Source organism: Ranitomeya imitator, chromosome 4 (assembly GCF_032444005.1).
Source record: "Ranitomeya imitator isolate aRanImi1 chromosome 4, aRanImi1.pri, whole genome shotgun sequence".
Classification (NCBI taxonomy): Eukaryota; Metazoa; Chordata; class Amphibia; order Anura; family Dendrobatidae; genus Ranitomeya; species Ranitomeya imitator.
Window position 1 is genome coordinate 588,793,643 of NC_091285.1, and position 25,108 is coordinate 588,818,750.

The 25,108-nt window shown below is 43.5% G+C and overlaps 1 protein-coding gene across 2 annotated transcripts in view; it reads left to right on the forward strand.

The window, feature by feature from the left end:
- The window catches only part of RAB11FIP1 (RAB11 family interacting protein 1), a 38,620-nt gene that overhangs the window by 7,729 nt on the left and 5,783 nt on the right, over window positions 1-25,108 (forward strand). For both annotated transcript variants that reach the window (XM_069766494.1, XM_069766495.1), the window contains exons 2-4: window positions 11,735-12,174; window positions 13,122-13,830; window positions 20,624-22,030. In XM_069766494.1, the coding sequence (XP_069622595.1) occupies window positions 11,735-12,174; window positions 13,122-13,830; window positions 20,624-22,030 (2,556 nt within the window). The remainder of the gene's footprint in view (window positions 1-11,734; window positions 12,175-13,121; window positions 13,831-20,623; window positions 22,031-25,108) is intronic.

A 25,108-nucleotide genomic window follows, 5' to 3' on the forward strand; every position in this document is an offset into this window, starting at 1 on the left:
AGATCATAAGAAGAAAGGTGGATACTATAAGAACCCTTCATCTTTCTCAAGACGTAGATGTAACTACAGATAGAACAGATCTACCAGTAGGGGGAAGACTAAAGTTCTTCTCAGATAGATGGAAAAAGATTACTTCTAGTGCCTGGATAATGGGGGTGGTTGAGTCCGGATTAAAATTAGAATTTTTGAGAACTCCCCCAGATCATTTTGTGATAACATCACTGGACACTCCGGCCCAACAACAGGCCTTAGAATTAGAGATTCAACAATTGCTTACAAAGCGAGTTATTGAAGAAGTACCAAAACATCAGGAGAAGACAGGCTTTTATTCTCCGCTATTCTTAATCTCTAAACCTGATGGGTCCTTTAGGACTATCATAAATTTACGTAAATTGAATAGATATCTTCAGTACCACGCTTTTAAGATGGAATCCATTAAGTCAACAACTAAGCTTTTGTTTCCTAGGTGCTACATGTCGGTCTTGGATCTAAAAGATGCGTACTACCATCTTCCAGTTCACAGAAATCACCAGCAATTCCTCAGGATGGCAGTATGGGTAAACCATCAGATTAAACATTTTCAATTTTTGGCAATGCCCTTTGGCCTGTCCATGGCACCTAGAGTTTTTACTAAGGTTGTTTCTGAAGTAATGGCCCATATTAGGGCACCACAAGGGTTTCTCTTTCCCTATCTAGACGATTTTTTGATAGTAGGAAATTCAATTGACCAGTGTACGTCTAGGGTAAATGCCATAATATCATCCCTACAGGATCTCGGATGGATAATCAACTGGGAAAAGTCAAAACTGGAACCCACAAGACGTCAAATGTTCCTAGGAGTTCTTCTAGACTCAGAAGATCAGTCATCCTTCCTACCAGAAGAGAAGAAGCGGAAGATCGTTCAAAGGATCACGGCCGTAAGAAAAGCTCCAAACTTAAGTTTAAGAGACGCAATGTCTCTACTAGGATCTTTGACTGCGTGTATATCGGCGGTAAGATGGGCTCAGGCTCATACCCGAATACTTCAGTACGAATTTCTTCGAGCAGAAAAAGATCTTCACGGTGCTCTGAGCAGAAAGTTCAAATTATCACCCGCCACTCTTCACGATCTGAGATTGTGGCTCAATCCAGCACATTTGTCAAAAGGAGTTCTCTGGACCATCACTCCGAACAATACAGTTACAACAGATGCCAGCCCGTTCGGTTGGGGAGCCCATATGGGAGACACTCTAACCCAAGGGCGATGGTCGAGTCAGGAGTCCCAGAATTCCTCGAATCTAAGAGAGCTTACTGCAGTCTATCAGGCTCTTCTTTCCTTACTACCATCCCTGAGGAATACGCATGTACAGATACAAACAGACAATATGACTGTGGTAGCCTACATCAATCATCAGGGGGGGACAAGGTCTCGATCCCTGATGACCACTACAGCACAGATATTGTCCCTGGCCGAGAAACACTTACAATCCCTGTCGGCAGTACATATAAGAGGGGAACTCAATATAGAGGCGGACTACCTCAGTCGCCATTCCCTTCGTCAGGGAGAGTGGTCCCTAAACCAACAGATATTCGATCAGATAGTCAATCTGTGGGGGTTGCCGACAATAGATCTATTTGCTACGAGGAGGAACAGGAAGGTCAGGAAGTTCGCATCCTTACATATAACAGACCAACCATTTATAGTGGATTCCCTTCGTGTCCGTTGGGACTTCCAGCTGGCGTATTCCTTTTCCCCAATGTGTCTGATTCCGATAGTTCTCAGGAAGATCCGGGAGGAAAGAGCCAGAGTGATCTTAATCGCCCCTTCTGGCCCAGGAGGCCTTGGTTCTCTCTCCTCATGACAATGTCTGTGACCGATCCCTGGGTGTTGCCAGTGGTTCCGGAACTCCTCTCTCAGGGTCCATTTCATCATCCAAATTTGGAGACTCTTCACTTAACGGCCTGGAATTTGAGAGGGAGCTTCTGAGGGAGAGGGGATTCTCTAACCCTTTAATAGCTACTTTATTGAAAAGTAGGAAGGAGGTCACTACAAAGATCTACTCGAAAATTTGGAAAAAATTCCTTTTGTTTCATCAGCAACCATTAGGAGATAAGGCTCGATTTCAGCTATTTTAGAATTCCTTCAGAAAGGCTGGGAATTGGGCTTAGCGGTCAACACTCTAAGAGTTCATGTTTCAGCCTTGGGAGCTCTATATAACAGTGATATAGCTGGTAATAGATGGGTTGCTAGATTTATTAAGGCATGTCAGCGTTCTAACCCAATCCATATTGTAAGAATACCCCCTTGGGATTTAAATTTGGTACTTGAGGCGTTGACTGAACCTCCGTTCGAGCCATTAGACTCTATTTCAATAAAAAATTTAACCTTAAAAACAGCTCTACTCTTAGCATTAACATCTGCCAGGAGGGTCAGTGATATACATGCGTTATCAGTAGATCCTGCCTATCTAATAATTCTCCAGGATAAGATTGTCTTAAAGCCTGATCCTGCATATTTACCAAAAGTAGCATCTAAATTTCATAGAAGTCAGGAGATTTATTTACCATCCTTCTATGAAGATCCAGGTTCAGAAGAGGAGAAAAAATATCATACTCTAGATGTAAAGAGGGCGATATTAGAATACCTGGATAGGACACAAAGCTGGAGACAGAGTAGGGCTCTGTTTGTTTCTTTCCAGAATCGGAAAAAGGGTTCTGGTGTCACGAAGAACTCTATCGCTAGATGGATTAGAGAAGCAATATGTCTTGCCTATTCTGCCAAGGGAGTAACACCACCAGAAGGCATCAGGGCGCACTCCACTCGGGCCATGGCATCATCCTGGGCGGAGAAGGCAGATGTCCCCATTGAAATGATATGTAAGGCGGCAACTTGGTCATCACCTTCCACCTTTTATAAGCACTATCGCCTTGATCTATCTGCTAATTCCAGCTTACAGTTTGGCCGTTCAGTACTTAGTGCTGTGGTCCCTCCCAGTTAAATAGTCTTTGAAAGTCTCTCGTTGTGGGTGCTGTCGTGGCGATAGGAAAACCGGTTTTTACGTACCGGTAATAGGATTTTACAGAGTCCACGACAGCACCCATACATTCCCCCCCGTATTTAGTTCTTATTCCTGCACTCTGTTGGAAGGTGTGCCGTAGAGTTCACTCTATAGAGGTGGTGGTATTTAGTATTGTTTAATATGATATTGTCATGTACTGATTCATTGGCGGTATCCCTTGTACTCTGGAACACAAACTGGAGGGCGAGGGGGACCGCCCCTTTTTAACCTGTAGGTTCCTGTCCGGAAGGTGGGCGGATCCCCTCTCGTTGTGGGTGCTGTCGTGGACTCTGTAAAATCCTATTACCGGTACGTAAAAACCGGTTTTTCCCATACTAGACACCTTCCCTTTCCACATGCTGTGGAGCAGGCTGTCAATCAATGTTTCGGAGGAGTGATTATGGCTGTGTAGTGAACCGTGGCTGTTAGAGCTCCCTGTATCGCTGCAATTACTGGAAGAAAGTGGCTGCAGGGGGAATATAACTTCATTTTCTCCCTGTAGCTGCTGCTCTACTAAGCCTGACACCGGATTTAAATGCTATTTACCTGCATATTACTGGTTCAGGTTAAGAGGGCTACATTGTAAGTCCTTACTCCCAGAAACATTAAATCTATAAAGAATGATGCAGTGAGCTCAAGCTTCTCCTTTTTAGTAGTTTCAGTCTTGCCATTTTCTGCATGTTTGACACAGTCTTGAAGAAATCCAGCAGAGAACAGTGGCTAATCCCTCTTGTAGACACTAGATAGTGGTTGGCTGAACAAAACTGGATTCAGACGTATGCGCCAATGGGGCAATAGACTGATGGTGTCGGCAGAGCGAATGTGATCTAATGTGCATGATTTTCGAGGATGTATGCCTACTGAAGGTGGACACTTGGACGCAGTCTACTACATCTGAGGGTGCTTTCATATTGCTCTAGTACTTTGTGGCCCCGTCCAGACATGCGTCTGAACCCCCATCCCAGATAAAGACAGGATTTGGACATATGGGCTACGCTAGTGTTCCCCCAACTCTGGTCCTCAAGAGCCACCAACAGGTCATGTTTTCAGGATTTCCTTAGTATTGCCAAGGTGATTGAATTCTTGCCTGTGCAGGTGATGAAATTATCACCTGGGCCATACTAAGGAGATCCTGAAAAACGTGACCTGTTGGTGGCTCTTGAGGACCGGAGTTGGGGAACACTGGGCTACGCAGTATACTATGGAGTGTCCGCCTCTAGTAGGCATACACTATTGCACGTTTGGTCTACCGGCACCATAAGTGTATGAGCCCGTTGGCGCATACATCGGAATTCCCGTTTTGTGCAGGGGTTCAGATGTATGTCCTGACAGGGCCACTGAGCGTGTCCCGAAGCCCAAAATGAGCACCTGTAATAAGTTTTGAGTCCTCCTGCAGGTGGCGTGAAGGGGGGAGGTTCCTGCTGCAGCTCCCGATCTTGTTCCCATCACTGGATACTAAACACTGATGGTACTTTTAAACCATGATTTATGATTCAAGCGATGAGAAGTATGGCTAGTGGCTGCTTTTGGTTGAGGGTCACCCAGGCTGCATACATTGTTCATTAGTGGATTGCATTGTGTATCTGTACAGTACTTGTCGGATTGGGAATAAACCTATTGTGTGATCTCTGGCATAAAAGGCAGTTTGTGGTGCCAATGACACCTTGTGGTGGTTCTTGTAAAATATTACTAGTGTCTATTGGTATAGATTTCTGTGTGGACTGTACGTTTCACATTGGGTCTGGGAATTGCATTTCTTCTATGTAACGCATTACAAAGCCAAAGTTGGGAGGACTGAATCAACAAATCATGAAATGCAAATGTGACTCAGGCCTGGAGGTGACATTACAATACCAGGTCTTTAAAAAAAAAAATAAAAAAATTTTGTATGATAGACCTTTTTTCTTGGAGGGTCATTCGGATTGAAGACTTGTCCTGATTTTTGCCTCCTCCCAGCCACTGGATCCTGTACACAGTACATGAGTTTTCGGTTTATCACCATTTTAAGAAATGTGTAAAGCATATTTTTCTGCATTGACTGTATGCGTCTTATTATACTAAATTATGTGCTAAGTTTGATTGTGTATGAAGAAGTGAGGGAGTAACTTAAGGATTCTGAAGAGTCCTAGCTCGTGAACCAAACCTTTAGTGGTGGCACTTTTGGGTGAGTAGTCCTCAGTGGGGGGTGTTGAACCAGATGGTCATGTAGTGGTTCTCCCCTGTCACACCAGCTCCAGCGAGAGTGGTCACAATAAATGTTCTATGGAGTGGAAGTTTCTGTTGTGACAATACCATGATACTCCATTGTCCCAGCTTGTGTGATGTTTCCACTCTAGAAAAGCCCCGATGCCCCAAATATAGCAGGAACACCTGCATAGAACACCGTTTATTACATAACGGTCTCTTCACCTTTCTGGGTACAGGTGTGCCTGGCTATAAATACGCTGCACATTGAGCGGCTGTGTTCTGGCCTTGTTTGGTGAGCTATAATAAGGCGCTGCTGTATAACAGGGGGTGCCGCCTCGTGCGATCTGCTGCTTGCTGATACCAGTTACACAATGACCGGTCCCGTCTCGTTATGCAGGTAGCAGGTTAGACCACATTCCCCCGCAGCCTTGACATCATACGTCTTCATGTTATGGCTTCATGTCCTGTCAGCTGCTTCTGCTGAGAATTTATTCTTTGAAATTTCTGCATCATTCCATTAACTTCATTTTCTTAGAAAGTTCAGAAAGGAAATTGCTCCGGACATAAGGCAAAATAAACAATGAAATAGTCTTATTCTGTAAAGAAACGGCCCCGTGAAAGTGTCTGACTGGACTGCTGTTCTTTCAGTCCTGTCTTGTGTTCTTGCCGTCCGGCCCAATCATGGGACATGCTAATTATACTGCTTATAAAGAATATCATTACATCTTTGTAGCCGGCCAATAAAAAATTCCATTAAGTGTTTGGTGCCAAGAAAAAAAAAAAAAAATAGTTCTGGAGCATTGGCCATGTAGCTCCTGGGATTTGCTGGGCCCTTCTGCATGACATGTGCCCTTCTGCATGACATGTGCCCTTCTGCTTGGTTTCTTGTAGTCGCCATCTACACTAGGATTAGTAGGAATATATTCCCATTCATTGGCCACAACCCTGCACAGGAGCGGGAGTAGCACTTCTTCTTACCTTCTGGCTTCCGCGGCTCTTCTGATTAGCTGGACCGTTGTAATGCCATTTGTTGCCGCAGGGACGTCATACTATTGGTGCAGCCACAGAGGGGCCTAAGGGGTGTGGAGGTCCACATTAACCTCCAAGTAGGTGGAATTGTGCATTATGATGAGCCATTGGACTGCAAAGGGCCCATGTACTGTTCTTGCACAGGGGCCGTCTTCTTTCTGCCTGCCACTGTGTTGCTGCATGGCGCACTTGTGATGCCAGGCCAGCTAATGGAAAGAGGAGGCATGGATGCTGGCAGGTATGAGGCTGCACTCTCATTCCCACCCGCCAGCCACGGACCACTGTTCTGGCTGATTAAATGGGTGATCAAATAGATCTGCATCTACTCTAATCTGCACAAATATCTACTTGTCAATGGGCAAGTCCCTACGACAAGACTGCAGTGCTAGGGGAGGAAGTGTTATCATGGCGGTACTGGGGCAGTTTGTTACTAAACCTCACTGTGATCTCTGATCCAGCAGGACCATCAACGTTTGGTTTTGATTTTTTTTTTTCTTCTTTTGCAGCAACCCTGAGCAGCTTATCTTGCTTTTGACTCATTGGACTGAGATGTTTGGTTATGTGCACCTCCCCCGACATTCCTCCACTCCATATCCATATACTGTACAAAAACAGGCCTGGCATCTACATCCTGCTGGCTCATCTGCTGTGGATAGCGAAAATTATCTACACGCAGAACAGGCAGGTCTCCTGGAAAACTGCTAAAAACAGAGACCCTGTAGATGGCGGGTACAGGGGCAACAATTGGTGGTAATGCATTCCTATGTTCATCCTGATTCTTTATAAATTCAATGGCAACTACAGTATAGACTGACACTCGCACAGCCCTGGGGGGGAATGTAGGCCTTCTGGACCTAATCTAAAGCTGGGAAACGTGCCCTTGGTCTCAAACAGGTGTGACCTTCATCAGATGCAGATAGTTTGCTAGTAAGTGGCCAGCGGCTCTAGATTTGTTCTGTAATAGAGATTTTTAGCCTTGACTTTATGCCATGAAACAAGTCCCCAACATCCATGTGAGATGGATGTGTATGGAACTGGATGGCAACAATCGCATGCTCAGCACATCCACGCTGACACACTATCTCCATACAACCAGAGTCGCTGTGCAGACTTGGCCTTCCCCGAATTTCCCAGCACTGCCCTTGCTCCAGCTTTGTGATCACACGTGCTGTACCGCCTGTGACTGTCCCCTGGGCTCTGGACTCTTCTCTATACACGGCTCTGCAGCCAGTCAGCGGATTTCAGGCCGCAGTCATTATCTAGTAGTCTGATCCTCTACAGTACAGTGCTCAGCATTATTCCTGATCTGGAGGGGCATAGACTATTCTGCCATCAAAGTAAGAGGTAGGAAATTACAAAGAGGTCTACTGACTCCTATCACCGGCCCAGGACTAGTGGCCCTGGCATGTGACTGATCGGAACTTTCCTATGATGACGAATCGGGCTGGCATTAATGCAAAATCTGGCAGACGCACATGTACTGTATCTTCTAATAAGGGCTAGGTGCTGCATGAATATTCATGGCTCCTGTGATAACTGCGTCCTCCAGTATATACATATTGTCACCACGTGTGTGTGTATATATAATAGTGTGGCCGTGCCTCATTCCGGTCTTTAACAAGATTGTCATTCACTCCTGCACTGTATAATGGCTTCCTGAGTGCTTTCTATAAGCTGGATTATTCTCCATCCCATTATCCACCAGAGGAGGAACGCCTTTCAATTAAGCTCCTTTTTAATAAAGTGCATATGGTGGAGGCAGTATGACTAGACCAAGCCATTGTCAGGAGGAGTGCACGGTGGGTGAACATGTAGGCCTGCATGCTGATTCTGTAGGTGCATTATTAGGATTGCCTAGAAGGGTTGATCGGGTTGGAAAAAAGTGACTGGGCTGAGCTGCAATATCTGACTTCAACCCATGGTCAAAGGTGGCGCTAGTTCAAGGGGAAAAGTAATATTTAAAAAAAAAAAAAAAAAACCTGGTTAAAGAGAAACCCAGTAATGTCACCCTCACGAATTGCCCCAATCGGCTCCCGTTTCAGTGCAGTCTCCTTTCTGGTATCGTTTCAAGAAATGGCCAATCACAGGTTATATAGATGTGATCGTAGAGCGGTATAATCTGGAAGTATTAGCAATCATGGTAACAACTGCAGCTACAAGATGCCAATACAGTAACATCGACAGGTCAACATGGAATATGTGGCAGGTCTTCTGTAAAGCAGGTCAGCAGTGATCGGTTAAAATGGCACCAGGGAGTGGAGACTACGAGAGAATGGGTGAGGATCTCTGGAAAAACCCTCGACTCTCCTACAAATCTTCGACGTCCCCATAAATCCTGCCCTGTACACCTCTTGGGTGCATGGCATGTCATAGTTGACGCTGTCTGCAGTATGTCTTGGCACGTAGGTACAGGTTGGCTACGTCAGTGGGTTGAGATGATGATGAGTTTATTTTTAGTTGTGGTTGTTGCATTGTTGTTTAGGGTGTGACATTATAGACTGGCGAGGTAGGAGATTACTCATCACACCACTCTATTTATGTGCGATCCTGTGAGCTGGATGTGTAGCGGCACGTGTATACAGTCAGTACTTGTGTGTCCTGCTCAGACCAGGTTATAAAAATAGGAACAACATCGTTCCTTGTACAAGCGGTGATCATCTTGCGAATATTAGCCTTTGGCTTAGAATGGAATTCAATATAAGCCAACTCTTTTATACGTTGCCGCATGTGGTCCTTTGGGCTTACAATTTCACTTGCCCACATGTTAGATTGATGCCATTTAAAATATTTTACAAATCTTTCCAAGCATGAATTGACTCAAGATGGCGCACCTCTCATGACTAATTTGTGCCAAACCGTTCTCCTTTTGGGCACTGTACTGATCTCCGGTCAGGGGTTTAACAACAAATGGCAAATTCCTTGTGCCAACTCTGCAGACTATATTGCTTAATATTTGCAGAGAAGATCGATTATGTAATCCAACCTCTTATCAGATGCCGAGCCTGCCACTCCTTATGTTAGTATCAGCTGTTTCGGGAATTTTCTTAGCCATCCTGACTTTTCCTCTGCCTGGCATCAGCTGGTGCTTGCTCCACACATCTGCTTCTGATGGAAAATCCCATGTCCATCCCTCCGCGGTCTTGTGCATATTGCGGCTCATATTACAGAATGTTCTCCACCTAAGAACTGTATGATCTGAATCGGGAGGTCAGAGAAATACAGGTGGCATGGAGACCTATGCAATCCGAGATTAGTACTTTGTGAGGTTTGGAAGTTATGGAATAGAGGGGAAAACTTCTCAATCGCTGGGGGTCCAACCGCTGGGACCTCCACCAATTCCGAGAAGCGGGCGTGGGAATAGAGAGGTGGTTGCTCATGCTGGCTGCCACTTTGTTCATTTTTATGAATGAATGAAGCACTTGGCTGTCTTGAGTGGAGTGGCACTTGGTCAACGACACCCCACTCCATCACATGAGGCTTTTTAGAGCCCTTCCTGGACTAGCGGGGGTCCCATTTTTTTGGATTGGGAAGTTTTCCTCTATCCCATAGATGGGGAATAAATTCCAAGCTTGAGAATAGCCCTTCAAGGGCATTGCAGTCATGTGTTAAAGTAGAGAATGTAATTTTCAATGGGGAGTGGAGATTTTCGTGTCCAATTAAGCAGTTTGCAGCCAGTCACCCATGCTATGGTTTCATTCCAGCCAGTGTTTAGGTCGGCATTCCTCGCTCTTCATGACTGCACATCGTGCTTAATCAATCTAACTATTCCGTCTTTTTTAGAATCACCGTTCAGCAGAGACATTATAAAAGCCTATTGTTCAGGCTGCAACTGGCAAAGGTCTGATAGTTATGGGTATGAAACATGCATGAAAGACTGGAAAGGGAGGGGGGAAATACATCAATTGGCCTCTGCATGCATGAAAGCTTTTACAATAAATGTGTGTTTGTCATAGCAGAGATGGATCTGACATGTCAGACTTCAGGTGAGCTGCTGCCAGAGACGTCAGGAATAATATCTGTTGGCAGAATGCTGTTGGCCCAACCATCAATCTATTGTGTAAGGTGAGGCTGGGGGCTCTATTGGCTATATCTTCTGGGGTATTTATGCAGAAGAGCTCTCCGAGAATGTAGGAACTGTCAACTAAAGAAGGCTGACCTGCAAGTGCAGCTCATTAAAAACCTGTTGACATTACTAGAGCAACCGATGTGGAGACAGACCGTGATTAGTGAGATCTGGGCTGCTTGCTGTAGTTTTGTTGATAAGTAATTTTACCACCAGAGAACTGGTAATCCTCCATAATCATTTAATTTTTATAGCTATGCCCCCACAATTAATTGGCATCTTTCTGCCTATGCACAGTGTGCACCGAAAGCTGCCAATCGGTGATGCGAGTGGGGTTATACACAGCCCAACATTTAGGGAACAGGTAGATCTGCAGCTAAAAAAAAAAAATAAAAAAAATAATCACTATTTTAAGTGTCAGAAGCAGCCCAGTAAGTGACACATCACTGGAATCTGGGTCTCTGCAGTCCTCAAATGAAGTAGCTGTGGCGTGGTGGCAGATTCCCTTTAAAGGCGTCCTTCAGGCTTCTGCTATGGATGAGCCAGCAGGTAAGGCATCGATATCCTATCGGTGGGGGTCTCGCTGATCAGCTGGTCTCAGCTCTGATGGCTTATAGTGTAACTGAACAGAGCTGGAGAGCACCGCCCCGGTACTGTAGTGACCACTCTAGGATACTGCCGTTCAGCACTAATCCACTTCCTAGTCGAATTCAACCACAAGGGCTGAAAATTGCACAGCAGGGGTTCCGTGTATGTTTTACATCCCCCTCCCCCACATCAATCTGATATTGATGACCAATTCTATGGATGGATCCTCAATATGCCTGGATGTCCGCCATATTGTATATTCATAGAAAACTTCACATTGGGGAAGGTGGGAAGACCAACCACTTTCGGCAGGGACTTCTACTATGCCCTTTGAAGAGAGGCTGACTATTGCAGTAATACAGAACCGCTAGGACGGAGCAGGTAGTGTGGGGACTAAACAGCGTTCTGGCCGACTTCCATCCCTCATGATTTAACACTGAGCACTTTGTGACTGGCTTAACATTGTTTCTGCAAACATGGAGACGGACTATGGTTTGTGTTGACACTACAGTTTTCAGCTCGCAGAGGTGACCTGGAGCAGGCGCTGTAATTATAGGGTTCCTCATTACTGGAATTACTTAATTGAACTTTGTACAAACCGTCCTTGATTCAGCCACACAAAGCTTCTTATAAAATTATATCATGAGACTACTGTAAAGGTTGACAATTGAAATCCAACATGGGCGATTTGCTTTCTAGGGAATGCTGAGCCAGGCCCTCCTAAATCTGTGGCTCTGGCTGATGTCCGTCTAATGTATATGGTCCTGAAGTTCTATATTGACTTTCCTGTAACATTGGTTATTTAATTTGGTCTTTTTTTCTTGTCTAGATGGTATCCCCTGAAGTCAAAGCCCGGAAAGAAGGAAAAAGAGCGTGGTCAGATTGAAGTGGAAGTAGAGTTCAAAAGGAACAACATGACGGCTAGCATGTTTGACCTGTCCATGAAGGAAAAATCTCGCTCACCCTTTGGGAAACTCAAGGAGAAGATTAAAGGAAAGCGTTCAGATGGGATGCCAGATACGGCTTCAGCCATTGTTCCCAGTATCAATCAGTATGGTGATGACAGTGATGATGAAATGCCTAGTGAAGAGAAGAAGAAATCGAAGCTGAAAAACTTATTTTCCAAACCAGGGATGAAGAAAAATTCAATGTCTCAATCCATGTCTGTCTTGCCCACACTTCCTCCATCTCCATCCCAAAGAACCGTTCTTAAACCTGGTGATTTTTCATCTGACTTCAACCGAGCTTCAGGATCCCCAGTGTCTGAGAGTACGTATTGTCCAGCATACAGATTTGTCTTTAGTGAATTGTGCTGGTCCTCCATTGACCAGATATTTGATCACTTCTATTGAGATACTTCTCATCCAAAGCTTAAGGGGTATTTTCAAGTTTGAAAGGTATCCCAATGAGATAGGGAATAACTTTTCGCTCCCTGGGTATCTGACTGCTGGGACCCCACTAGCCTTGAGAACCAGGACTTTGAAAATCACTGTGAATAGAACTAAAGTCTATCATGTGCGCTACCGTTCTGTTCATTGGCAATACCAAAGACCAGCCGGGTGCAGAACTTGGAGCGGCTGTCCGCATGATCAACCTCCACTTTATTATTAAGGCTAGTTTCACACTAGCGTCTTGAGGAGCTGCGGACTTCCTCCTTGAAGCCTCGGCCGCACCTCTGCCACTAGCTCCACCTACTTCAACATGCGGCATGCATGCGGCCTGCGTACCAATCTTTAACATTAGGCACGCAGGTCGTGCCGCTGTATGCGGATGCTTCCGCATATGTTTTGACGATGCGGAGAAAAAAAATTGCAACAAGCTGCGTTCTACGCTGGTCGCCGCATCGTCAAAACGACGCATGCGGATGCATCTGCATACAGTGGCACGACCTATGTACCTAATGTTAAAGATAGGTACGCATGCAGAAGTAGGCGGAGCTAGCGGTGGAGGTGCGGCCGAGGGCGGGGCTTCACGGAGGAAGTCCGCAACGCTAATGTGAAACCAGCCTAAGGGACTCTTTAGAGCCCTGGTTTTTGGGATCAGTAGCGGGCCCAGTAGTCAAACCCCAAGCAATAGGAAGTTAAGTCCCCAGTACTTTTATGTTGAGTTCGTGCCCCTTTGGCCATCTTGGCTGTATTTTCAAACATTTTGAGGTTTTTCGTAAAGCTATTCATAACTAATATATATTTTTTTTTTTTTTTTGTTCTGGTTTACAGGACGGTTTCCAAACTTTCCTACAATTATGACGCATAAAAGAACTGCAAGTGCAGACACCAAGCAGTGGAACCAGGTCACTTCAGGAAACAAAAAGGAGGGGCTTTCTTTCTTCACTGGAATGAGGTCAAAGAACGATCCAATCACTCGTTCCAATCTGTGTATTAATGGAAATCATGTGTACAATGAAGAGCCTGAACCAAAAAGTGACAGCCCCAAGGACAATTCTCTGACCAACTCCCCACAGATTATGCGCAGAAATCCTATGTATGGATCAGAGGAAAATGTGGCTTTTAAGCCACCCAAGGAAACTTCTAGTACAATTCCTGACCAAGGCATGAGCTCTTCCAGCTCCAACTCTTCTCTGAAATTTGAGAATTCACAGGTTGAAGAACCCAAAATCAAAGTACCTCCAATGCCTTCTGATCTGCCAAAAGAGACCAAGGAAAGCAAAAAGCCAGAAAGTTTGAAGTCCTCCCTACTGTCATTAGTCACTGGGAGGAAAGAAGTCCCTAAAACCTCAGATGTTGAGCATGTCAATGATGTGCCCATAAAGAAGGAAGAGCCGAAAACAAGCGGCACTCGACAACCTGCAGATATGCAGACTAAAAAGAACTTGTACAATCCATTTGAGGAAGAAGAGGAAGAGGAAAAGAAACCAGAGCCCTTTGCTCCAGAGAGGAATGCGAAAACCTCAGCCGTCAAACCCAGGTTAGTTTCTGCCATCATTCATATTTATTAGCTTCCCTTTTTGTGTTATTGACGCTGTGGTGTTACGTTCTTTGTAATGGTGACACCTGTAAAGCTGGTGAATATACAGATAGACATTACCACAATGAATTTTAAACAAAACAATTCAGATGCAGTTGAAGTTCAGACTTTCAGCTTTCATTTGAGGGTATCCACATTAAAATTGGATGAAGGGTTTAGGAGTTTCAGCTCCTTAACATGTGCCACCCTGTTTTTAAAGGGACCAAAAGTAATTGGACGGATTCAATTTTAAATAAAATGTTCATTTTTAGTACTTGGTTGAAAATCCTTTGTTGGCAATGACTGCCTGAAATCTTGAACATCACCAGACTCTGTTTCCTCCTTTTTGATGGTCTGCCAGGTGTTCACTGCGGTGGTTTTCAGTTGCTGTTTGTTTGTTGGTCTTTCTGTCTGAAGTTTTTTCTTTAACAAGTGAAATGCATTGGGTCATTGTCCATCTGTAGTATGAAACGACGACCAATCGGTTTCTCTGGATCTGAGCACACAGTATGGCTCTGAATACCTCAGAATTCATTTGGCTGCTTCTGTCCTGTGTCACATCATCAATAAACACTAGTGACCCAGTGCCACTGGCAACCATGCATGCCCAAGCCATCACACTGCCTCCACCCTGTTTTACAGATGTGGTATGCTTTGGATCATGAGCTGTACCACGCCTTCGCCATACTTTTCTCTTTCCATCATTCTGGTAGAGGTTGATCTTGGTTTCATCTGTCCAAAGAATGATCTTCCAGAACTGTGCTGGCTTTATTAGATTTTTTTTTTAGCAAAGTCCAGTCTAGCCTTTTTATTCTTGATGCTTATGAGTGGCTTGCACCGTGCAGTGAACCCTCTGTATTTACTTTCATGCAGTCTTCTCTTTATGGTAGATTTGGATATTGATACGTCGACCTCCTGGAGAGTGTTGGTCACTTGGTTGGCTGTTGTGAAGGGGTTTCTCTTCACCATGGAGATTATTCTGCGATCATCCACCACTGTTGTCTTCTGTGGGCGCCCAGGTCTTTCTGCGCTGATGAGTTCACCAGTGCTTTCTTTCTCAGGATGTATCAAACTGTAGATTTTGCCACTCCTAATATTGTAGCAGTTTCTCGGATGGTTTTTTTTTCTGTTTTCACAACTTAAGGATGGCTTGTTTCACCTGCATGGAGAGCTCCTTTGACCGCATGTTTAATTCACAGCAAAACCTTCCAAATGCAAGCACCACACCTCAAATCAACTCCAGGCCTTTTATCTGCTTAATTGAGAGACATAACGAAGGGATTGCCCACACCTGTCCATGAAATAGCCTTGGAGTCAATTGTCCAATTACTTTTGGTCCCTTTAAAAACAGGGTGTTACATGTTAAGGAGCTGAAACTCCTAAACCCTTCATCCAATTTTAATGTGGATACCCTCAAATGAAAGCTGAAAGTCTGAAGTTCAACTGCATCTGAATTGTTTTGTTTAAAATTCATTGTGGTAATGTCTATAACCAAAATTAATAAAATGTCTCTGTCCAAATATATATAGATCTAACTGTATATGGGGTACATTATAAGGCTTCACACTTAGTATAGTGGGGTTAAATTTTCTCCCATTATGGGTATTTGCTCTCAGTTGGCTTATTTTATATAGAATCTGTCAGCATGAATCACGCACCCACACCCAAGCTCTTTGTGTGCTTGTTGGTCAGTAAAAGATTGCGAAGTGTGCCCGACTCTAGTGAATTCCACTAGTTTTGCAATGTGCAAATTAGGCATGAAGTGGTTTGTTCGTGACCAAGCACTTGACAAAACTCCTGCCTCCTCATGTTGTTTTCCATCCTTAGTGCCTACTCTGCCCCCTGATGCCATCTTGTTCAAGTATCCCAGCATGCACTGTGGGTGCGCTAACAAACAGGAAGTTTTTTTTTGTGGGGGGAAGTGAGTAGTAAGGGAACAGTATGGAAGTTTTAATTGAAGTATATTAAAAATTAGATTATTACATCAGATGGAGAGTTAGGATTAAATCTGTTTGCTTCGGACCCACCTTTTTATTTTGTTCAGGGAACTTGTGCCGTTTTGTCGAAGTTTCTGGATGATCAAATGCTAATTTAAAGGAATTTTACAAAAGGTGCTGATTCTGAGCCCACGTGCATATGAGCCAAATTGAAATGATTCCTTTTTTTTTTCTTTTAATAATGTGCCTAAAGGTTATGTGAACACCAGTGAGCCATCCGCTGTTTTTCACTTAATACAATGAGAATATATTGTATTGAAACTGGTGGCTGAGTTTTGCTCTCGCCCAGTAGGAGAGTTTTCCTCTGTTTTCTTCAGTGCCTGATGTTAATCATTGACACCAGTATGAAGTCACTGGGAGGAAAGCCAAATAACCTGCCCAGCCTGTGCTTCATGCAGTAATAAGGAAGCAGGACTGCTGCTTGTTCTACTGGTTTCTGTTAACCCATTGTTAGGTCTTTAGAACCAGCAGATGAGACTAAACACTGGCGTTTGTTGTTTTTTTTTTTTTTTTTTTTTTTGTAGGAAACTCACACCACTATCAGCATGATCTGATCAGTCTTTTTAGTAAATTAAAGTGACTGAACAAGTGGATTGTGCACCCTCTGAAGTGACTACTATTTATTTATTATTATTTATTGTTATAGCGCCATTTGTTCCATGGCGCTTTACATGTGAGGAGGGGTATACATAATGAAAACAAGTACAATAATCTTAAACAATACAAGTCATAACTGGTACAGGAGGAATGAGGACCCTGCCCGCGAGGGCTCACAATCTACAAGGGATGGGTGAGAATACAGTAGGTGAGGTGACTACTATGGTTTGTCCTAAATGCAGTGAAAAATAGTTAGAAAATTAAATCTGACTCTAGGAATAATCTCAAATGACGTGTCTCATGGGTGCTAGCCAAAGCCCTAAACCAGGGGTGGGGAACCTATTTTCTGCCAAGGGCCATTTGGATAGTTAGATTGTCCTTCGGGGGCCGTACAAATCATGCACTAACTCTGCCCACAAGGTATGTCCTGACGCTCACCCTGGTGTCGGGATGTAATCTTTCATTGCACGCCCCGCAGAATTCAGTGTGACTACAGCAAAAGGCCGGTCACCGTCAAAACACAGCTGCCGACCGACGCACTCCTGTCCCCCGGGAATCTGCCTGGTGGCCGGAGTAAAGGTCATCGTGGGCCACAAATGGTCCGCGGGCTGGAGGTTCCCCACCCCTGCCCTACACAATCCATCGCCTCATACAGAGATGGCAGACAACGTGTCCACAACCCAATGTTCTGTGATCTCTATAAAGCTATGTCTGTTCAGTTCGGAGCTATAATAGTCCAACATTGTACTCATTCTGTTAGATTTCTATAATTCAATATTCCCAAGTAAAGCTGATTTAATTCTGCCATTTTCTATGAACCTACCAGATTAGCTTTAAATATTAATCCTATTCAGAATATCCACCTAAATATTTCCATGGGGCCACCAAGAAGACCTGACCAATATGTTTTAAAGAAATTCCAGCTAAAAAATAGAGCCGGGTACACAGGAGAAGCCATGCGAGCATTCAGCCAGGTGTCTATAGCATTGTATGCGGTCACCTAAAGGGGTTGTCCAATACTAGGACAAATCCCTTCTCGATCAAGAATTTTAGCCCCCATACAATATATCGTATACTCTTCTTCCGTGACTGCGCCGTTCCAGTGGTTTTGGCACTTGTGATGCCGGCGCCCATTCGGCACTGGTATCACTGTCCCCACCTTTGGACAAAGCGAACATTAAGCAGTCCGAGCTGCGGCTGACCTGACTTTCTCTTCCTGCTCAATTCGACAAGATGGGACAGTGACACCAGCGCCGAAGTTGGAAGACTGAGTGCTGATGCCGTTGGAACAGTGCCGGCACAGGAGGTGAGTATATTTATTATTATTATTATTTATATAGCGCCAACATATTCCGCAGCGCTTTACAAATTATAGAGGGGACTTGTACAGACAATAGACATTACAGCATAACAGAAATCACAGTTCGAAATAGATACCAGGAGGAATGAGGGCCCTGCTCGCAAGCTTACAAACTATGAGGAAAAGGGGAGACACGAGAGGTGGATGGTAACAATTATAAGTTTAAGCTTTTTTCTGAGGGCTGAGGGGTATGTCTACGTAGTGGACAACTTCCGTAAGCCAACCATGAACAGGACTGGTCTGCCAGAGCCACTTACTTCTGGTTGCTAGAGGGGGTGTCCAAAGTGGGATATTGCCCTCTGTGACCTTCCTAGGCCCTGACAGCAGATGAGGACATGGGATTGATATGTTAATGCTACTTCTATGTTATAACTTAATGCTTTTTTACAATTGTTGGTGGGTGATTACAAATGACAGAATAAAAGGATTATTTCACACATTAACAATTATTTCTCAATACATTAAGGCTTTAGAAATGTGTATAAATATCAACCATCAAGTAGGACAAACCCTTTCTGATCACTTGTATAAAAAGTCCTCAAACCTGTTGTCTTTCACTAAGGTTCTGATCAAAGCATGGCTACAAAACGGTACTTGTAATGTTTCTATTGAACACAGGACAATGGTCCCTGGTTTTGTTTTCTTAATATAAAGTAATCCTTTGAAAAGTCATCTGCTAAGGAGACCAATTAACCCCTTCATGACCTTGGGATTTTTCGGTGTTCGTTTTTTGATCCCCTCCTTCCCAGAGTCATAATTTTTTTTTTTTGTTTGTTTTTCCGTCAATATGGCCATGTGAGAGCTTATTTTTTTGCGAAACAAGTTGTACTTTTGAACGACCTCATTGGTTTTAGCATGTCATGTACTAGAAAACGGAAAAAAATTCCTAGTGCCGTGAAATTGCAAAAAAAGTGCAATCCCACACTTGTTTTTTGTTTGGCTTTTTACTAGGTTTTCTAAATGCTAAAACTGACCTGCCATTATAATTCTCCAGGTCATTACGAGTTCATAGACACCAAACATGTCTAGGTTCTCTTATATGTAAGTGGTGAGAGAAAAATTCAAAACTTTGCTAAAAAAAAAAAAAAAAAATTGCGCCATTTTCCAATACCCATAGCGTCTCCATTTTTCATGATCTCTGGTCGGTTGAGGGCTTATTTTTTGCGTGCCGAGCTGGCATTTTTAATGATTGGTGCAGATACGTTCTTATCAGATCGCTGCTATGTATCTGAATTGCTGGTGTGCTATGAGCGCTGACCACAGGTGGCGCTCACAGCTAGTCGGGATCAGTAATCATAGAGGTCTCAAGGACCTCTGTTACCATTCTGATGCATCGCTGACCCCCGATCATGTGATGGGGGTCAGCGATGCGCTCATTTCCAGCCGGATGTCCGGAAGCGCCGGCTAAATGCCGCTGTCAGCGTTTGACAGCGGCATTTAACTAGTTAATAGCGGCGGGTGAATTGCGATTTCACCCGCCGCTATTGCGGGCACATGTCGGCTGTTCAAAACAGCTGACATGTCCCAGCTTTGATGCGGGCTCACCGCCAGAGCCCTACATCAAAGCGGGGGATCTGACCTCGGACGTACTATCCCGTCCGAGGTCAGAAAGGGGTTAAAGTGTAAGCAGTCCACAAATATAAAAGTCTACTTACAAGAGCTTGTTCCCCATAATCTGCCGCTCCAAACATGTAACCGATCAGCCACTGAATGAGCAAATCACTTGCCCTCTCTGAGGATAAAATAGCCATATCAACGAGTTGATCAGGCCCCCTTTCTTTTTTCATTTTTTTTTTTTTTTTTTTAAATCCTCTTTATGGATAAAAATTGGTAGTTAGAGATTCTGACCTTCTTTTATTTAGTGCTAACTTTTTAGGGTCTTTGTCAAGAGGGTGTGGCCCACAGGATTCTCTGGTGATGTTACTCCAGGCTGTTCTTCATATTTACCCTTTGAGCACCGCCCCTTGGTAAAAATTAATAAATGAGAAATTATCAAGGTTGTTGAGCAACGTAGGTGATCAATCGGGTGATACTTGCTCTCATTGGCTAAAAACAAAAAAAATTGACTGATAGGGCTGGTTAGTAGGAACCCACAAATTAGTCATGCCAGTAATTGAACCTACTCAGAAAAAAGTGAATAAACCAAATAAATGACAATATAAATATTAATTTTATTGAATCATAATATTAAAAACCTAGACAGAGGGTAAACCAAAAGACAAAAAGAAGAAACCACAGCTAAAGAGGATATTCATAATGGAATACTGACCCAGAAGAATATTAAACATAATGGAGACCCCATATGAATAATCTAAAAGTGCCAAAGTATAATAGACCTACCGTACATATCTACAAATCAAGTGCATAAAGAGAAGTTAGTGTGATGGGTTAATATATGCCAGTGGTCAGTACCTCATGGCTCCTGTGACTCCAACGTACGTTTCGCCTAGTGGCTTTCTTAAGGAGTGTCAATGGCTGGTTACGTGTCGAATTGAATATTTTGCTATTTCCTTGGATTCTAGATTTTCCTTGTTTTTCTTTCTTAGTTGGGATGGTGTACAAGTTTGTCAGTAAATACTTGGACTAGTACTAGATTGGAAGGATTAAATGTAACGTGAACAAAGCCTTAACGATGACGGAGTCCTTTTGTAGGTGGTGGGTGGGATGTTTCCATGGTTTTATTAGATATTGTTTTTTGAACTTCTGCTGATTTCTATATCATATTTTTATATTTTTTTTAAATGTATTATCTGCGAGGCAACTGACCTGCAGATTTATTTTTATTCTGTCCTCTTTACAGAAAGGACGTGTCTTCAGAGGCTGAAACCGAAGCCAGGCTCTCTTCTTCATCTCTCTCTGGCACTTCTTTTCTTGCTGCTTCTTTCTATGGTGGGCAGGGAGCTCCTGAGGCTGATTTACATTATCCAAGTGACCTACCCCAGAGCAATTACCACTCTCATTCACTTAATAAGGCTTCTTCACCTCCAAGAAGCCCAACATTGAGTGAAGGAAATAAAGAATCAACTGAAAAGCCATCATTGCCTTTATTCTGGAGATCGGGTGCAAGTTCAACCAAACAATCAGAAAAAAATGAATCCATATCTAAAGAAGTGAATGTCGTTGGCCCTTTTGCTGAGAAAAATAAACCAAAAAAGACTTATGTTAAGAGTCTTCTTGACCAACTTAAAGGCAAGTCATCACACACAGATAATGAGGATGTAGTAGATACAGATCTAGTGAGAGGGATATTGCCAGCACTCTCTGAGACATCATCTTTTTATGAAGAACCGCTAGCTCCAACAGAAAAAGACTTGAGGTCTGCGTTTAATGATTATGGAAGAAATAAAGAGGAGTTTTCTCCAAACCTTGGTGGTAAAGACCTTAAAGTCGAATCTACTGAAACTACAGAAAAATCCAATGACCATGTGAAAGAAGTGCCAAAGCCGCCTCCAAGAGTACAGTCTGGCCCCAAGAGAGAATCTGAAGACCAGAAACCAGTGCCACCAAAGCCAGCACCCAGAAGTGCCAAACTAAACAAAACTCAGGATCCTGTGCCTGACAGTACAACCACCACTCAACCTAAGGAGCGTTCATCTGACCACGCCATGGAGAAAGCTTCTCATGCAAGTACTTCAGCTAGTGATGGCTCTGTTAACTCTGGACAGAATTTAACTAACCTAAAAATGACCACTACTCTGACTGAAGACTACAGTTACAGATCGGATGAGCTTCCAGTCATTCCTGAAAATCCAGAAGGCACCTCAGATGATGAGCAGCTAGATGGTAAAGATGACAAATTCAAGACAGAAAGTGGTCTACATTCCTCTGTTAAGACAAATGGTAACACCATGTATACAGAAGATGGTCCAGTCAAGGAACATGTATCAGAAAAGATTTCAGCTGACATATTTACCTCTAATGAAAATAAATCTTCCAAAGTAAGAGACGAGTTGAGTGATTTATCCCACCAGATTTCCCCTGATATTCTGTCCTCACAAAACTTTCCTAGATCTTCCCCTTCTATTTCCATTTCAAGTGATCAATCTAGTGCTCCTAGTGTAGAGTCATCGACAATCCCAACCATTGACGTTTCTGATAAAGTGGAAGCATCTGGCAAGAAGAAGCTGCTGCGGGCATGGGTTTCACCCTCTGAAACACATCCGATCCCAACAGTGCAGAGTGGTGGAACAGTGTCTTCTCGACAAAGGTGAGAAAACGTTGCTTTTCTTCCTTTTTGGTTAATTTCTTTTAATTCTCCGTAATACACGGTTTACAGATGCAAAATTGGCAAAATCTTCACTTTCAGAATTTTGTTTTAATAATCAATCAAATCTGAATGTAATGATTGTTTGATAGAAACTTCAGATCTGGAAATCCTAGCCTTTAAAAACTGAATTTACTAGGAAGAGAGTGGAGTGGGGGTAGGGACTGCTCCAAAACGGATGATTCTACAAGTGCTAGTTTCACTACTTCTCAATCCACAAGGAGCTACAGCACATATGGCTATGCTGCTACTCCCTACTGTTCATCCTCACACTGGTGAGGAACTGGGGACCTGTGCTCCCCATATTAGTGGCCATGGGGCACCTAACCAGGTCTAAAGCTGTCAATCTTGAAAGAAGCAAATTTACATACAAAGTTGATCAATACTAGAATTTACAAGGTGGCTTTTCAGGGATTTCTGTGCCCTGCGAACCCTGTACTTTAAGGCTATGTGCACACGCTGCAGATTTTGCTGCGGGTCCGCAGCAGTTTCCCATGCGTTTACAGTACAATGTAAACCTATGGGAAATGCAACCCGCAGTGCACATGCTGCGGAAAAAATGTGCGGAAATGCCTTATACCTGCAGTTTTCACAAATCCGCTGCGGAAAAATCCGCAGACCTCAAGAATACGTGTGCACATACCCTGATCTGGATTCTGCTTAATTGCATCTTCAGAATCCAAAATCAGTTTGCATGTTCAGTTTATTAACTACTGCAATCCATGATGAGATCACCATTTTTATCTGGGTAATTAAATTATGAATGTCTGTGTAACGCATCGGGGGGAGAGGGTTGGGAGGAGGAGGAGAAGGGATGTAGATCATGCTGCAGACCCATGAGCAAATTGCATTCCTAATCTGCTGGGTTAAACTTCTATGGTGCTAATCCGTACACAGGCTGTACACAACTTTTTCAGGTGGATTCTGCCCATAATCTGCTTGAAAAAGCATCCCATAAAATGAACATCATGCGCAGCAATAGAACGGTATTACTGTGCACATGTTCCATATTCTGTTCCTTCTTTTACACCTTCAAAGTTCAGAAAGCCTGAGACTATTAAGGGACTTGTCCAGTCCTCAGGTGGTTTCCGCTAGAAACCTGTCCTCTATGCTTGGAAGAAAAGAGTTAAAAGATGCTACAAGAATGCAAAACCACTGGCAGTCGCTTCTGGTGTACGACAACTGATGTTGTTCCAAGTGAAGCTGCATCAGGAAAATCTGACCGATGTGTAGAAGACAGTGCGCACATACCTTGAGGATATTGTCACATGTCTTCTATATGAAGACTATAAAGTCAAAACCAGAAGTAGATCAAAGTCTTTACTGCTGGCATTGGCATCAATTTGGTACATGTGAAAAAATAACTTACAAAAACAAATCTCGGGGTACCGCAAAATGTAACTGCACTGAGATAATTGAAAAGTGTATTTATTAGTGATGAGCGAATCTACTCGTTACTCGAGATTTCTTGAGCATACTCGGGTGTCCTCCGAGTATTTTTTTTTTAGTGCTCGGAGATAGTTTTCTTGGCTGCAGCTGAATGATTTACATCTGTTAGCCAGCATAAGTACATGTGGGGGTTGCCCGGTTGCTAGGGAATCCACACATGTACTTATGCTGGCTAACCGATGTAAATCATTCAGCTGAGGTGAGGGAAAACTAAATCTCCGAGCAATAAAAAATACTCAGGGGACCACCGAGCGTGCTGGAGAAATCTCAAGTAACGAGTATATTTGCTCATCACTAGTAGTTCGTTCGTTCGTGCCATGCCAGATCCTCATTTCCCCCACAATATCTGTCAGTTGGTGAAGCCCCCATACACAATTGTTGGTTGAACCTGTTCAGATCTGTGGGTTTGCCCAACATTAGTCCAATGTGCATAGGGGCCTTTAAAGGGAAGACTTCTTGCTATTAAAATAGTGTTAGGGAATTTCTTAAACACTTTAAATTTGGTAGCAAAACAAAATGATCTTCTAGTAATTCCCATTAAACATAATCTTTACTCCAGTAAATGAGTACGGTCTTAAAAAACAAAAAAAAAACCTGCTTTTGGCCATGAAACGGTTACCAGATCTGTGTACATTGGGATGTAATTCATGTACTGTGATAAGAGACATTCTCTGTGGGTATAGCAGATAAGACCATCTCCTCACACAACCAAAAACCTATTCCCCTGAAATATGATGTCCCAGCTCAGTCTATTACCATTGTGTGATCAGCAATTCTGCCGTAATAACACACAAGACAGTGAGGGGATAAACATACCACTGACTGCAGATTACTGTCTCTGCCCAATTTCCAGAGGGGTCGCTTGTGATAAGAGAAGCTGATCTATGTGGAGAACTGTCATCAGCACTAATAATACACACTGGTACAATACTGAGGATCTACACTGAGCACCGTGTCATCAGCAGTAATAAATGCTGCACGCGCACACACACTACTGAGGATCTGCACTGAGCAGTAATCACACGCACTACTGAGGATCTGCACTGAGCACTGCCATCAGCAGTAATACTACACACACCAGTACAATACTGAGGATCTGCACTGAGCCGTAATCTCACACTCAGCTGAAAACTGACTGCTGGGATAAGTGCGGGGAATGGTGTCTGTTTCCAGCCAACCCTGTGTTGTATATTATGACTAATTGCCATATCTACTTCTACATGAATGAAGTCATGTCATTTGCATCTGGTTTTCCTGTGTTATGCTGGAGTCGGATGGTTTCTGGCGTGTATAAATTATTCATGGCATTCCACATTCAAATTAACCTGTGATTTCCTGATCAGTCCAGAGTCCGTCCAATTCAATCACAATCGTATAATTAATATGGTTTATCCTGGCAAATCTGCAATTCCCTCATTCAAATGTGTTTCCAATGCGCTGAATTTGACTTCTGTCCATTTTTACCATGATTTTGACTTCCATTTTTCTTGTATGTGCAAAGTAAACCAAGGTCAAGCTTTCCCACCCGTTGGACAGCTTGCCAGGGCACAGATGCCAACTTTGTCATCTGTG